Genomic DNA, 14,835 nt, shown 5'->3' with positions numbered 1-14,835 from the left:
GCCATTGGCCGCCTTCAGCGCGCTGCCGGCCCTGCGGAGGGGAGACAAGCGTGATTGGCGACGCCCGGCGATGCGTGCGCGCCGCTATTTCTGCGACCGACCTCGTCGTGCGACGAGCGCCGCGCGCATTCCCGTCGTACTGTCATATTCGCACTTTGCAACTCTTACTTACATACATTCAAATTATGACTAGCTATGTTTTCTAATAATATACTAGCCCAATAATTTCCTTTATTCAGAAACCACCAAAAAATTGTTATAGTTAGGTATGGTATAGTTTAGTATAGTATTTATTAAGGTAAAAAAAAAAACTGGATCGGTTAGAGTAAGTTTAATTTAAACGACTAAGAGCATATTTAAATTAATAGTTTTTTTTTAATTAATAGATACATAAGTACAACTAAGGAAATTACAAATACACTTCGAAGTAGGTACCTTAAATTTTTTAAACAAAAATAATAATAAAATTATATTTAGCATAAATAAATACAGGTAAACCTAAGTAGGTAGACAGAAACTGTTAGTGTATCTCATCACATTGCAGATGTCTTACGACTGAATACGTTAGCACTTCTAGCTAATTCATTACACACAATTTTGCATAATGTCGTGTGTATAAAAGAAAAATCATTTTCAATAAAATACCACTACATCACGTCAAAAAACCAGAGAAAAGGGTAGTTACCATATTATTTTTCTTAGCTAAAAGCAATATTTGAACCCTTTGATACATGACGAAGATGAATAACTTATCTTAGCTTATCAAGCACGAAAACTGTCTCTCATCATATTAGTACAAAATTATTACAACCTCCAAAGTAAGATATCCATCCAAACAACGACCGGTACAATCAAAAGGTTACTTTTTAATTTTACTAGTTGCAAAATAGGCACCTTTAACAATACGAATTAATCCTGTACCACGACAATTATTATTACATCTAATCTAAAACAACTGGAAACAATAACCTAAAACCCAATTAAATGTTGAAAAAAAAGTTTTTAGATCTAAAATGAAATAGATTTCTCTAAAATTTAGTCTAAAACATTTGATATTAATTTAAATTGAAGCAGAATGCGGTTAATCATCAAACAAGCCATTAACACGACTAATTATTAAATTATGTAAATTTTAATAAAGTTTTTATTAATAAACAAATTCTAGGTGTATTAATAAAAAAGACACAAAAATATTTGTCATGTAGAACCATACGTACGGTTATATAAACCTGAATAATTATATTGTATGAACTTGTCAATAGATTTATCTGAAGTTTCTACAGCTGTATAAGTAAAAACATTTAAAAATGCCACATTCCTTTTACTCTTCTAAGGGTCTCTAAAGCATATTAAAAATTACATATGGAGCAACGCGACATCAACTAGACTAATGCAACTTTAAGTTGATGGAAATAAAAACGTTCTGCTAAAATCTAACTATTACAAGTTCCATTGGGAAACTGAAACTGAAAATTATCATAATTACAAAGTAGTATTAAATTAAGTATGTAGGTACCGGGTGTAGAATTTTTACAAAATACCATTTGTTTGTGTGTCATACTTTTGTCGATAACAAATTTCTTTGAAGTATGGTAACAATAAATGTATTTTAAAAATGGTACAACTTCATAAAACCTTATTCATTGAAACAAAAAGCAAAATAAAATGTTTAATAATTGCAACAAACACATGCTATGGCAAAAAATCTACTTTCGTTACTACTACGTTTTAATTGATTATTTGAGTGTGACATAAAAGTGCTAATCATCGACATAAAAGAGTCGTATTCGTTCAATTTTGTGTGAATTCTATGAATTCTGAATAGTTACAGTTTTCATCATCGCGTGTATGTCTACCATTAAGTACACCACTACGCCACGATATGTGCGTTTCCAATAACATTAGCATTATTGACATCTTCTACGAAACGTTTGTAATGTTCTCTAAGAAAAAAAGAAGGCTTTTTAAATAATTATGGGAGGCACATAGACAGTAACGCTAAATAACTTTGACTGAGTGCATGTGAGTGAGCGGGGACATGGCGCGCGGCGCGGGTCGCGGGTCGCGGGGCGCGGTTTTCGTCGGCCGGTGTCGGCGAGGGCCGATTTATGATAATTGAAGACATGTTTCATTGGCGCTCAGATGTTTATTTTAGATAAGAGAGTCGGTTGGCACTATTTCATGCGTCCAAATCAACCGCGAGGCGCGACCTCCCGCGAGCCGCAACTCCGATTGCAGCGCTTGCTTCGTTTATTCATCTCGATTTATGCTTGCCATTTGTAAACCAAACTCAAAGCGTGTGAAATCGCGACGAAAATAAGGCCATATCGATTTAATTTCTCTCTAAACTCATTAAACAACGACTGTCTGCATTTTGGAACTCCTGACAAATTTGTGTATTCAACAATGTGATAATAAACATTTAAGTAAACATGAAGAAAATTGATCCACCTTCAAGTCCGTCAAGAAAAATCCTTTCATAAAGGATGTAAAAGGCAACGCATCGGCATTCGATCTCTAAGCTGACTATCGACATATTGCCCACCCCTGTTTTATTCGAACGATCGAGTTTGTGTTGTGACATCGTGAAGGGTTTACGCTGCCATTTTTTTGTTAAAGCATGCAAATTGAGTTTGCGTTAATCCCGGCTTGATGTGCCGGAGGCAAAGTAAGGCAAGAATCGTTATTCATGTGTTCAGGGCGCGGCTGTTTACATGTTGTTTATTGTCTGTAGCGGTATGAACACGACACAAAGCGCTCGGCGCGCCGTTGACAGCTGACTCGACAATTGAACTGAGGAATTTGCTTATTTTAAGGAATTTGGTAGCACTGTAATGTCAATTTAACGAACATTCCCTTTTTGATTTCTCAATAATTGATCAAGACCTGACGTTTATTTAATCAGTATAACATAAGTTGTATAATTAATAAACACCAGTACTTACATTGGGATCAATAGCTGCATTAAGTTAAATTATAGAATAAGATTTTTTTTGCTAAAACTAGCTAACTAGCTAAATAGCTAAACGCTTCATTTTCCTTATGATGACTAACATAACGTAATATAATATGATACGAAATAAAAGCACTAGCTTGATACAGTGTTTACAAAAGAGTAAAAATGAAAATAAAGATTGAAAAATCTAAAAGATTTAAACAAATGTTTTAATGGTTAACATTTTTTTTCGTTAGAACTGCTACTAATTGAGATGGTTTTAAATGTTTATATTTTGGCGATATTTATCTTTGGCATCGCAACTACAGTTGGGTTAAATGTATAAAAAACGGTTGCCGAGTCTACAAACGGAAATAAAAATTAAATTCCCAAACTCCGAATCCGATATCAGTGTCATGTTGCACAAGATTAACATAACATTGCGCACCATAAAACATGTCTATATGAACACCTTCCACTAACAGTAACTGCATTTCGCATGCAAATGCAAAAGTGCATCTCATAAGTTGAATGCTGCCTACTCAGATGAAATCGCGTCGGTAATTATTTGCAATGTTTACTTAACACCCTTTCACACATGACGAGGCATCGACAATACGCCGCTAGGGGGCAACATACCCCATCAAAATATCAGGTACGTTAAATTGCTTATCTGTCCCGAATCAATCTTGAATAAAATCTTTAATTTAATTTTAGAGTTGATTTAAATTCGGATTCATAGGTTACATTTTTACGGCGTATATTTAAATAAGCTTGTTATTTATTCGTAAGAGTTAAATCTTGATGATATCGGCCTATATTTTTATTATCACAGACCATCTCTTGCGAATAACGGTTTTTTACTAAGAGGCAAATTTTATTATTTTATTCGGCTTATAGTGAAGTCCCAAAACTATAATTAAGAACAACTGAAGATAGCGAGAGAAATTATTATCGCGGGGTAAAAAACAACACAAAATAATGTTAAATAACATACGGCGACAACGAAAAATATACGTACATATTACTTTTAAAAATTAATGATCTGTTAAGATTACCTATAACTATTTTTAGATAAACAAAATAATCATTTGTATAGATAATACAAGGAGTGTGGTCATTAATAAGCAAATTTGATTTAACAAGATAGAGCCTTGCTTGGAATTAGAACGAATAAGTTTTAGCGCAGCTGCGTAAGAACCGCACAAAATACGGTCATGAAAGCCAGCGAAGCTTTGTTGACTATGTCTAGTAAAGGTATCTTACTAATTGAATCCATACCATCTTAGATTTCACTACTAACAGTGTTTAACCATATTAATATATTCTAGGTTGTACCAAAGGCATCCTTTACATAATATCACAATAAAATGTTAGATAATTTGAAACTATTGCTATTATCATTTTCTTAATTGAATTTTATTATCACTAATAAAAATTCAATTTATAAAACTGAACGCAATCACTTTTATTTATCTCCCCTGTAAGGTTAAAATATTTATCAACTTTCATCAATCCTAAGTAGGTACGGCTGCTATGCTTAAGTTGCACATTTTCATCACTACATAAGATAATCTGACTTCACAATTAATGTTGAAAGTACCGAGTAACATCAGTTAAGTAAATATGCAAGTGTATGTAATAAATAATGGTATAAAATAAATAGCCAAGTAAGTGTGTAATGAATCTAAGAAACAAACATACATTAAAGAATAACTATCGTGATTACGATCAGAAGCGATGACAGTTTATACATCGTTTGACGAATAGATTAAAATCTATTGAGCGATAAAACTACGTAATTCCATTCTATCTGAATATATCATTCGTCCAAATGTAGGTTTATTGCCACTTTTCTCACGGAACTGATATCTAAGAAAAAAATAATTGAAAACGAATTCGCCGTTTGTTAATGTCAATAAACAAGAAAAATGACGCACTTGAACGAAATGACTCCTTTACCTCGACGCTACCTCGCTGTACTCAGCTAATTAACAGTTTTCTGTGATGGCAACAGATAATAATAATACAGACAGCTGCTTCTTACAATTCGCACAGTAACTACGATAATTGGATTTCTTTAGATGGTCCAATGAATGAAAAATACACGGTTGAAAAAATGGTCAAGCCCCGATTTCATATTTCACTAGGCGATGTCCGACGCTGTCCGCGACATAACGACGTTACTGTATTCTTTATACATTATCCTCGGCAGAGGGTCGGCGCTTCCAAGGGAAGCGTATGGTATTAACTACTAAGCTATAACAATGCAGATGTATCTTCAAGAGGAAACCGGTTCCGTTCCTAAATGGGTCACACGGTTTCAGCTCCCTCAGTTTTTGTTAAGCAACCGCGACGTTGCATTCTGCTCCGCTGCCAATTCTGCTTCAATCTAAACCGTTTATATTGTTTTTAAATCATATACAGCAAAAAGTTTTACGAGCATTTTAATGTTACCCCGATATTGTATAAAAGACTTCTATAATTTTTCATTAAAATGCGACTACGATATCCAGAGGGGAAAATTAAATAATTGATACTATAAAATAATTCCTCAATACTCGTTCATTTTGCTAATAAAAAGTTCGATTGAACTATGTTTCGTTTAACGACTACTTATTTATTACTCGACCATTAAGTCGTCGTTATCGTCTCGAATGGGTTCTGTGATATTTTAAATATCCATTTAATTTATATACCCAATTAAAGCGTCGCATACTAAGTGTTTACAGAGAAACCGATTTCCCGTTAGTTGTGAGTGTGATCGGCGACAGGGTCAAGAGGGCGCGGCCCTCCCGGTGCCGAGCCGGTGCCATCCCGCGCGTTTCTATGCTAATCTTTACGCTTGCATACATGGCTCCCCGACAGCTATTAATGATTATAGTCATCGTTTTCACTTAATACTCATGTTACTAGTATACTTAGCCTCCAAGTACAGCAACGCGCTGCGCAGTCCACAATGAACCGTTTATGAAACCTACGCCTACGTCGAACTTAGACAGAATGTATTATACCAACAAACTAGTTCGCTTCAAAATCTATCGAGCATTCAATTCAAATAATATGAGCGATTTAGTCTATGAAAACGGAGCCGAAACTGACGATATTCTGGCACTGAGCTACACAATTGATTTGCATACAAACGCATGCGGCGACAACGCACGAATGGGTGCGGGCGAGCCGAGGCATTCGTTATAATTTTGAATGTATGAATGAGAAATAGCAGCGCACATCGAGCGGGCGCGCGCCGCGTGGGCCGCGTGGGCCGCGCGCCGACAATGAGCCGCGACGAGCGACGTGTCCCTGCCGGCCTTGTCAATGCGAGCCACTTCTACATCCGTCTATTGTCGTCATTTGTATTCGTGTTCGGGAGTGCGCGGTGACGAAGATGACGGGCCGAACCGAACGCGTCGCGGCCGCCACCGGAGACAAAGCTGAGACTTCAGGCGGAGGCACTAATGCTAACGGCCATCGCCGTGTGCGGCTGCATACAAAGGGACAAACTGAGACCGCTACCCACTCGAATATTGGCTTCGTTGTACATTTTATATTTATAGCAATGCCCGCTTCGCACGTGGGCTTCTGACTTAACATTTTTAATAAATTACATTCTCTTTTATCATCAAACATACATCAAAACGTTACATAATCCTTTTTTTCTATTGTCACTTTCGCAAAAGTAGTTAGCGCTCTCAGAGTTGTCATAGAAGGTTTTATATCAGTAAAAACTCCTGTAGTTTCTTAACATTGTGAGGATTTTATCAAAAGGGTTAGGCTTTGTAAATTCTATATTGGCATGTAAGTTGCCCTCGACACTTTTAAACGTTTCACATAATAATGATTCGTTTTGACGTCACAAAGAAAACAGAAGGAGTAGCCCGCGGGGTCAAGTTAACATGATGCATTTTTTATAATGACAATATGCGACGACGCGGCATGGTGCGGCACGGTGCGGCACGGTGCGGCGTTTGCTCATTTCTGTGTCACCATTCAAAGGATGCTGTTAACAACGTCTCTCAAAGAGCGGGCATAATTTGATCGGGGTCGCGTTTCTATGAGAATACCGTTGAATGTGCTAACATTATCTCCAATGAATAGTTTTATGTCCTTTATCCATTTTGTATGGCGTTTATAGAAAATAAAATATTTTAATATTTTTGCATCTAGATTCGTTTGTGTTGCAAAGCCATAACGATGTGCACTGACACTTTTAATATGGTGAGATGTTTATACATTTTTATGTTAATTAATACAATTTATGTTTTAGTAGATTTATACATTTAACCATTATAAACAGATAACGTAATAGAAATTTTAGTCAATGTGTGTTTTTAGATCACATTAAATTTAAGTACCTAGACAAAACTGTTACATTAAAAAAAAAACGGTAAAAACTGTTTCTTCAATCGAGTGCAAAAAATATGGTAATTTGTAATGATATATGCAGCGAGTCTCAGGGGGAACATTCTTAGGTTCGCGAACTCTTATTTCTTTAATCTCGCTATACGTATTCAAATGAGTGCTTATGATTTATTGAGTGGAACATTAACATTTTTATTATTTGTTATTCTTACACCTTTCGTTGGGGCCGGAAGACACGCGGCCTATGTCTCTGTGTACTCAGCCGTGAGACTCGCTCGACACCGCGCGCCGCGTCGCTGCAAACTCAGCGCACACAAAAACTACTCAGTCGACACAAAAGGTAACATATTATCATAGTTTACATATAAATTTTACGCGGATTCATTCCGAATTCACGGCACCTCAATATTCGTCGATTATAATGATAATTGCATCGATACACGAACGTTCGATTTGATGTACGGCCGTGAGAAGCGGCACATTGATTTTCCGCAATCGCACTACACCTGACTCGTTTACAAAATGTCAATTTATTTAGTTCGGTCTTTATTTATATTTTTAAATAAACTTATCATGGAATATGAGTAAAACATGACTGGCAAGAAGTTTTGTTGGTAGAAAAGAATAATGCAGATATGAGTAGGACGACGCCGCATCGTGCTTGTAGCACCTACCAGTGTAGGCGCAAACCGTGTCAAAAACGTGGCCAAGACATCTGGTCCACGTTCATATTGGCTTTCATTATGTAGAAAAAATAATTGGGGTCCAAGGCCTAATGTTTTAATCGGCCAATAATATTATCAACTATGTAAAAAGCGAATAATTTGAGTTTTATCTCTGTCTACCTAGTATGGATCGGTTACCTTATACAATGCTAGAGTTTAACGCCTTTATTTCTAAAAAGAAGCAACTTACGGCCAGACATCAATTTTAACATCTTTGTGTAGATTGAGGTGCGCGTCCTGCGCGAGCGGCGGCAGCTTGTAGTAGTCGGCAACGAGCGCCTGGGGCTGCCCGTGCGCGTGCACGTGTGCGTCCTCCGCGACGCCCAGCGAAGCCGCGCTCAGCGCCTGCTCCCCGGACGCGTAGTACGTGCGCCAAGACTCGGTGCTCACCTCCATCACCTCCTTGCGTCTCCTGCACCACAAACATTATACTTATTTATTTGTAAATGATGCATTACTTACACTAACCATTCCATTATATATTTATTATCCTGCAATACATCATCGAACCAAATCTTTATCTATCGAGCAATGTAGACAACTTCCGCATATTCGCATAGCAAAAAATCATCGCCACATAATGATATATTATTCGATAAAAATTGTTGATATACGAATCATTGTTTGTCATTGAGTCTATTGAATCAACAAAGTAAACACGACGTAATACGCTGATACCCGAAGCTTGTAGTTTTACAACTGGACCGACTACAACATACAACCAGTTATTAGGCGTGACCATTTTGGTACGGATACTGACCTTTGATGGTATACATCGGCGGTCGTCCGCGTCGAGTATGACGTTATAATACGTACGCTAATTGTTGCGTACACTAACCGTGAGTCAGCATATCGAGTGTCCGGTTGAAGAAGTCTGAATAACCACTGAATACGCTGGCCGCTTCATTTTTTTTGGCTTTATCCGATAGCGAAGCGATACAAGTGGACGATATCGAAGCGTTTGCATCTCTCAACGGACTCTTATTCGGAGGTTAGCCTGTTGCGAGAGAGCAGCGGCTCGTGGTCCGCAGGCATACGTCACGCGGTCGGCCCGGGCCGGGTCGCCTGGCGCTGCGCAACCTGAATGTAGAACAGGTCCGAACCACTTGCAGAACCGGAAGGATACGAGGCAAATCCCTGCTCCCTCGCCAACCAGTTTAGGTCGTCTGACGTCACGCCCAGCGGTATCCGACGGTGCAGACAAATAAATAAAAAATGTTGGAAGCACGCGTCGGACGAGTTTGACCGGATCGTAGTTCTACCTGATTCCTGTTCCTCGTTCATACGCGCCTGAGCACTGCTCATTGTCATAAATGTACCACTACACACACAATAGAATACGATTAATTAGCATCGGAAAAGGCATTAATAAAATAAGCTTCTTTTCTATCACACGCGCAAATAATATTATCTAAAGGTATGTGATATGTAGTGCAAATAATAAAAAGTGTCAATAACTGAGCACAACGAGATACATGCATAGATCATTTTTTATATCATTATAATTTGAAAGTTTGGATGAAGGGATGTTTTTTCTCCGTATCTCCGAAAACCGTTTAACTATCCTGGATGAAATTTGACTCAGATGTGGAACATAGTCGGTAAGCTACCTACTTATTTTTACTTGATTCCACGCAGATCAAGTACGTGTGCGAAGCCATCATATATGTAATTCTCATAATAATAAGAAAACCCCAACACCATCATAACAGCAACTTAAGATAAACAATATACTACAACATACAGCATTTTTAAATGTAAAGATATCGGTAAAGAGTAAAAGTTGCGCAAAAAATACCTGTAAAACCCGAAGTCGAAAACAAAACGTGACTAATACAGCAATTAACATAGGTTATTCAAGAAAGCGATGCTGGCGTCTATCAAGAATAGAATATGCGAATCAGTTCAGAAAACTGGAAAAGCCAGCTTCTGGCATTTAACCAGCCGAAGCGTGAGTCATTTGACGAGTTAACTGGCAGGCGGCGGGAGAGGGGGGAGCGGGGCTTGAGGCGCGGGTGCAGCACGTGAATGAGATTCCGGTAGGTGCGCACGTAAAAATCGTGCAACGAATCTAACAGGTTTGCTGGGGTCCTTGCGAGGCCACCGGGACTGGTCTAACCTGCCCTGCGCGGCTGAACCTCGAATTTCCGCGACCGTTTGCTATCACGTCGCCTTCGAACCGAAACGTAAACACGCTCTCGTGTTTACACCACGCCCGCTGCTGCCGCCCGCCGTCGCCGTCCGCCGCCGGTCGGGCGCTCGCGCTTTGAACGACACTACTTTTGCAATCGATCAACGAAAAGATGTTAACTCATGCCTTTATAAATAATTAATCAATCAGTACTACCATTATTGTCGATTGTTCGAACAGTTTTAAGTTTCGCAAGTTGGCCTCATCTGTTTGTTTGTCGTCTATTGAATGGTGCCCGATTAGAAAGTATCGCACGCAGCTGTCACGAAGACGTGACGTACGCTAGAGTGGAACGGATGGCTTCGAACGAAGGGTTGAAGGAGTCTCGGTAAGGCAAACAAAACATTCGCCACGGGCATTCATGCCCGACCGTTTCTCAGACAAATCGCGTACCTTGATATACATAGCAAGATCTATACTACATCGTTCAATGTGGATCGTGTGCGAAGGTCTATTTTAAGATGTGTACTACGTTTAAAGTGGTGTCCACGTCGCTCAGATTTCCTAAAAATCCATCAATGTCAGTGTGCATCCAGCGTAAGTTGATTTGAATGTGCCGGGAAGTACTGTCTGTTTTTAAGATATAATCGAGGTTCATTTCACCAACGATGGATCTTTGGATTACACGAGAATGAAGTCAAAAGATCAATTCGACGTCAGATGTGTCGGTGACAGTGTAAGACGAAGATGCATCTGAGGTGTCGGCGCAACTAGCGAAGCAGTGTCGTGGTGGCGTGGCGGTGAAGTTGGCGGTGGCGGGCAGCGGCGGTGAGTTTCGAAAGGCGGCGCTGGCCGGGGCCACGTCCGGTGTCGCGTCCGACTATCGATCATTCGGTTCGTTAATAAATAACACGTCGGCGTCGTTCGCCGCTTATCTCCGCTGTTCGGGCATGTGGAAAAATTTGGTGTAGGTGTCGTAACGGAGCGGCACGCATGTCGCGCAGGCTGCGTGCGCCCGCCTGGCGCGCTATCCTCGCGGTCGTTGCCTCCCGCCTTCGTTGCATCATTATTAATCTTTTAATTAAAATCACGAGAGGGACTTATATTAAGGTTCAATTTACAACGTATGCCACGTTGAAGTTAACCCACAAGTTATAATTGTATCATTTTAAATTATATTAACAAAGGTACATTTAGTTTTCAAACTGTAATACTAATTACAGATAATTTTTATTTGTGTCACAAAAAGATTAAATTGTCTTAATTTAGAGAAGAGAACACTAAATCAATGAAAACAGCAAAATAGATAATTAATACGCGGCCGTCCATAACAGACAAAACAAATAACTGCACAGCGACGATAAATTCAAACGTCATGGTAATATTTATATGAAATAAAACAAATTCGTTCCGCTATCGACGAACGTGTCGTGACGAAACTAAGCTTTATCCAAAACGGTTCCAGCAGAGCTTAAACACGGTAATTCATTTTGAGTGAATTAGAAGTAATACCGTTGTTTTAGAGACGGTCCGGCACCTTATTCTCACAATAAAAATCCCACACTGTTCGTGCACATTGGAATTGAAATGTCTCCTATTCATCACATTTAGATAACACCGACGACGATTTCAATGTAATTTAAATTCTAAAAACTTTAACATTAGACTTTTTAATAGAATTAAGTGAGTCAAATTAACAACAACGCGTCGTATATATAAATATCGTTTGCGTCACTGCGAAAAGAGCACCAAGATTGGAGATTTATACTAGCATGATCTCATTTATAATGTACTTAATACAGTTTTTATTAATAATAAGGCAGCAAACGAACGCAAACTAATTCCTTGGTGATCAGATTTCGTTGAAATAGCGAAGCGTCCGCTAGCTTTAGACATGAGCAATTGCAAATGCCTACCGTAATTGAAGAAAGAAAGGTCGCACAGAATCAGGATATTTTTTCTTATGCGTTCTTACGTCTTTCTCTGCCAAATCCGTTTAACATTCTCATCATCCTCCGGCGCCCACACTCATTAGTTAAAAGGCAGAATGACTTCCACTTTACGCCTGTCTACTGTGTGATCGTGGTTTTGTACGATTGTGCAAAAGATCTTATTATGGGCAATTCCACTGTTTTCGTAATTGTAATTTGTAAAAATGCAAGAACTTGAAATTGAATAGATACTACATGGACTTTACTCTATAGATAACTCTTACTTTACTCTCTAGTAACAATAAATAAGATATCGTAAACCCCAATGAAATTTCATTACTATGAACTTGCTGCATCGAAGTTTCACCGAGACATTTGTTTTCGTGAACGACATCTAAAAGACTTAAGTACATTGGTATTGCATCAATAAAGCTCCTACGCATATAAAAGAAAATTGCAATTTTTCTAAAGTGCAATTTTAGTGGAAGTTAGTGACACAGAAGTAATCCTAAGTAAAACTGTATTCCATTATAAATTTCACATTATTTGTGTTTCATTATTATAAAGATTAGACGAGTTTAAAAATCACTAAATCTCATTTAGTTCAAAAAACGAGCGAATTAATAAAAGAGCGAAATCCGACACGCACAGTTGAAACTGACGACTAAAGCCGAGTCTCCGCGCAGCCTCTCGGGCGGCAGGTGCGGACACTGTGTAGGCAGTCAGGGGAAAGTTCAGGGCGCGGTTCAAATCAACGCATGTTTTATCATCTGTGATAAGAGAAACCTGTATCGAAGCTCGCTAATGACTCATTAAGAGCATTTGACGCGGGCTTTCCGAGCTTTATGTCTCTGATAAATAATGTAAGCTCTCAGTAAAACCGCACTTTTATATTTAACATTGTAACTTATAAGGTACGTTCTTAAATTTTAATGTAGTGTACCTAAAGTAATAACTACATTTAAAAAAAGTTTAATTAGATTTTTATATTCACTTGAATAATGATCCTCGTGAAATAAGACAACTTGAATACGCCCACTTTTCACGATAATGTGTCAACACTGAACAAACAAAAGAAACCGCTTAAAACTCGGTTCAATTAGATTTTTCATTTCCATTATAATTTCCACGATCAATTAACGAGTGAATATAAATGAATGTAACATTGAACGATTGTCTATAGTAAACAATTAACTGAGCGGATCGGAGAAAATCGCAATCACCTATGAATCTATTTTATATTCCCACATTAAACCTAACGATTGCAGAGGGAATGCAGCGTCACCGCATTTCGTCAATTAAAGAATTCGCAGTCTCGGATTGTGGCCGCTGGACGCACGCTGTTATGGGGCCACAAAAACGGTACATTCTTCATACCAGTATAAATAAATAAGGGATGAGTACTGCTGCGAGCTACGACCAGCCAGCACAGAGCAAACTAAACGAGGTGCATTTTCGACAAACCTCTTTTTGCGCGCTGACGAGGTCCGCATATGCGATGATTCATTTACGGAGTTCTTCGCCGTACGAGTATGGCTAACATTATTACAACTGTTCTCGGCAGCATTATGTACGGTCAACAAGAAATGTCTTCTCAGAAATATGCGCCCACGCAGATTAAAGATGGAAACGCAACATGACCACTAAATATGTTATGCGCTATAAAGAACTAGCAACGTCCAAGTATCAAAATTATCTTGGTTACTTTTTCATCACATTGTAGGGTAATAATAACATGATGGGAAAAAAGTGCGTAATACACAGTTATAGTTCAAATCTGCACTACATGACATCTTAAGTATTCATTTTATGTGACATGTATCCTTGTCAAAATTACGAACTCTGGATGAAGTTTATTAAAAGTTGACATTTGACACGGATGTAAAATTTTAAGATGAAGCGCAATGTCTTTCAATATTTTTTGATGAAATCGTCTCTTGACCGTTGAGTGACAGCTCTGTAGTGTGACACGAACTGGATGAATGGAGTTTAATGCGTTCACTGGAGTTTATATGAAGTATTCATTGTATTGTATTGGTTGAATTGTGCGGCGGAGTCTGCGCCTGCGCCGCGTAAGGACAGCCGCAGCCGTCGCGACCCACGGCCGTGAAAGTGAATAGCAAGTGGCCATACACGTATGCTATATAGAATTATGATTATTGCATTTTTTATTACCACTATAACCGCGCAGCGTTCGGACTTTATTTACGTTTTCGTTTTTAAACAACAGTTACAGTTTTAGAGAAAAAAATATTAAGTGAACTTGCATGTTTCTTGCTTTTTACTCCATTCTTATAATTTCAATTTTTTATCTCTTTTTCTTTTTCCACAGGTAGATTTATTGTCAACCGAATTCAAAAAGTGAGCGAACTTGACCTTTCTTATAGGAAAAGATTAAGTTAGAAACTAGTCTTTGATTCATCTTTCATTGCTTAATGCTTGTAAACTTCCCTAACATTATGGTAAATAACTTTAAGAGCACTCTTTTCTTGAATGAGCTTAAGACATTATTTGTATTGGTACTTTCAAAAAAAAAATATTAGAACACTGATAAAAAGACATATCTGAATTTTTCGAAATGCATTCTCAGAGATTTGAAATACTTGTTCAAAATAATCAAAACAGTGTTACGTAAAATAGAAAAAAATAAACAAAATTTCCTATTTATAGATAAAAACAAATTGTAACATCAGTAGCGGAATGTGGTATTTAACTTTTCAACAAGATATACTCGAGTCATACGTACGCGTA

General features: G+C 38.1%; 1 protein-coding gene across 1 annotated transcript in view; it reads right to left on the bottom strand.

The window, feature by feature from the left end:
* The window catches only part of LOC106100333 (protein grainyhead), a gene marked incomplete at its 5' end in the record, with an annotated part of 89,114 nt that overhangs the window by 33,973 nt on the left and 40,306 nt on the right, over positions 1–14,835 (bottom strand). The window contains 2 exons of the mRNA XM_013279157.1: positions 2–31; positions 8,213–8,434. Of these exons, the coding sequence (XP_013134611.1) occupies positions 2–31; positions 8,213–8,434 (252 nt within the window). The remainder of the gene's footprint in view (position 1; positions 32–8,212; positions 8,435–14,835) is intronic.

This window comes from Papilio polytes, unplaced genomic scaffold (genome assembly GCF_000836215.1).
Source record: "Papilio polytes unplaced genomic scaffold, Ppol_1.0 DF824047.1, whole genome shotgun sequence".
NCBI lineage: Eukaryota > Metazoa > Arthropoda > Insecta > Lepidoptera > Papilionidae > Papilio > Papilio polytes.
The sequence above is the reverse complement of the archived record's forward strand: the minus strand, read 5'-3'. Positions and strand labels throughout refer to the sequence as shown.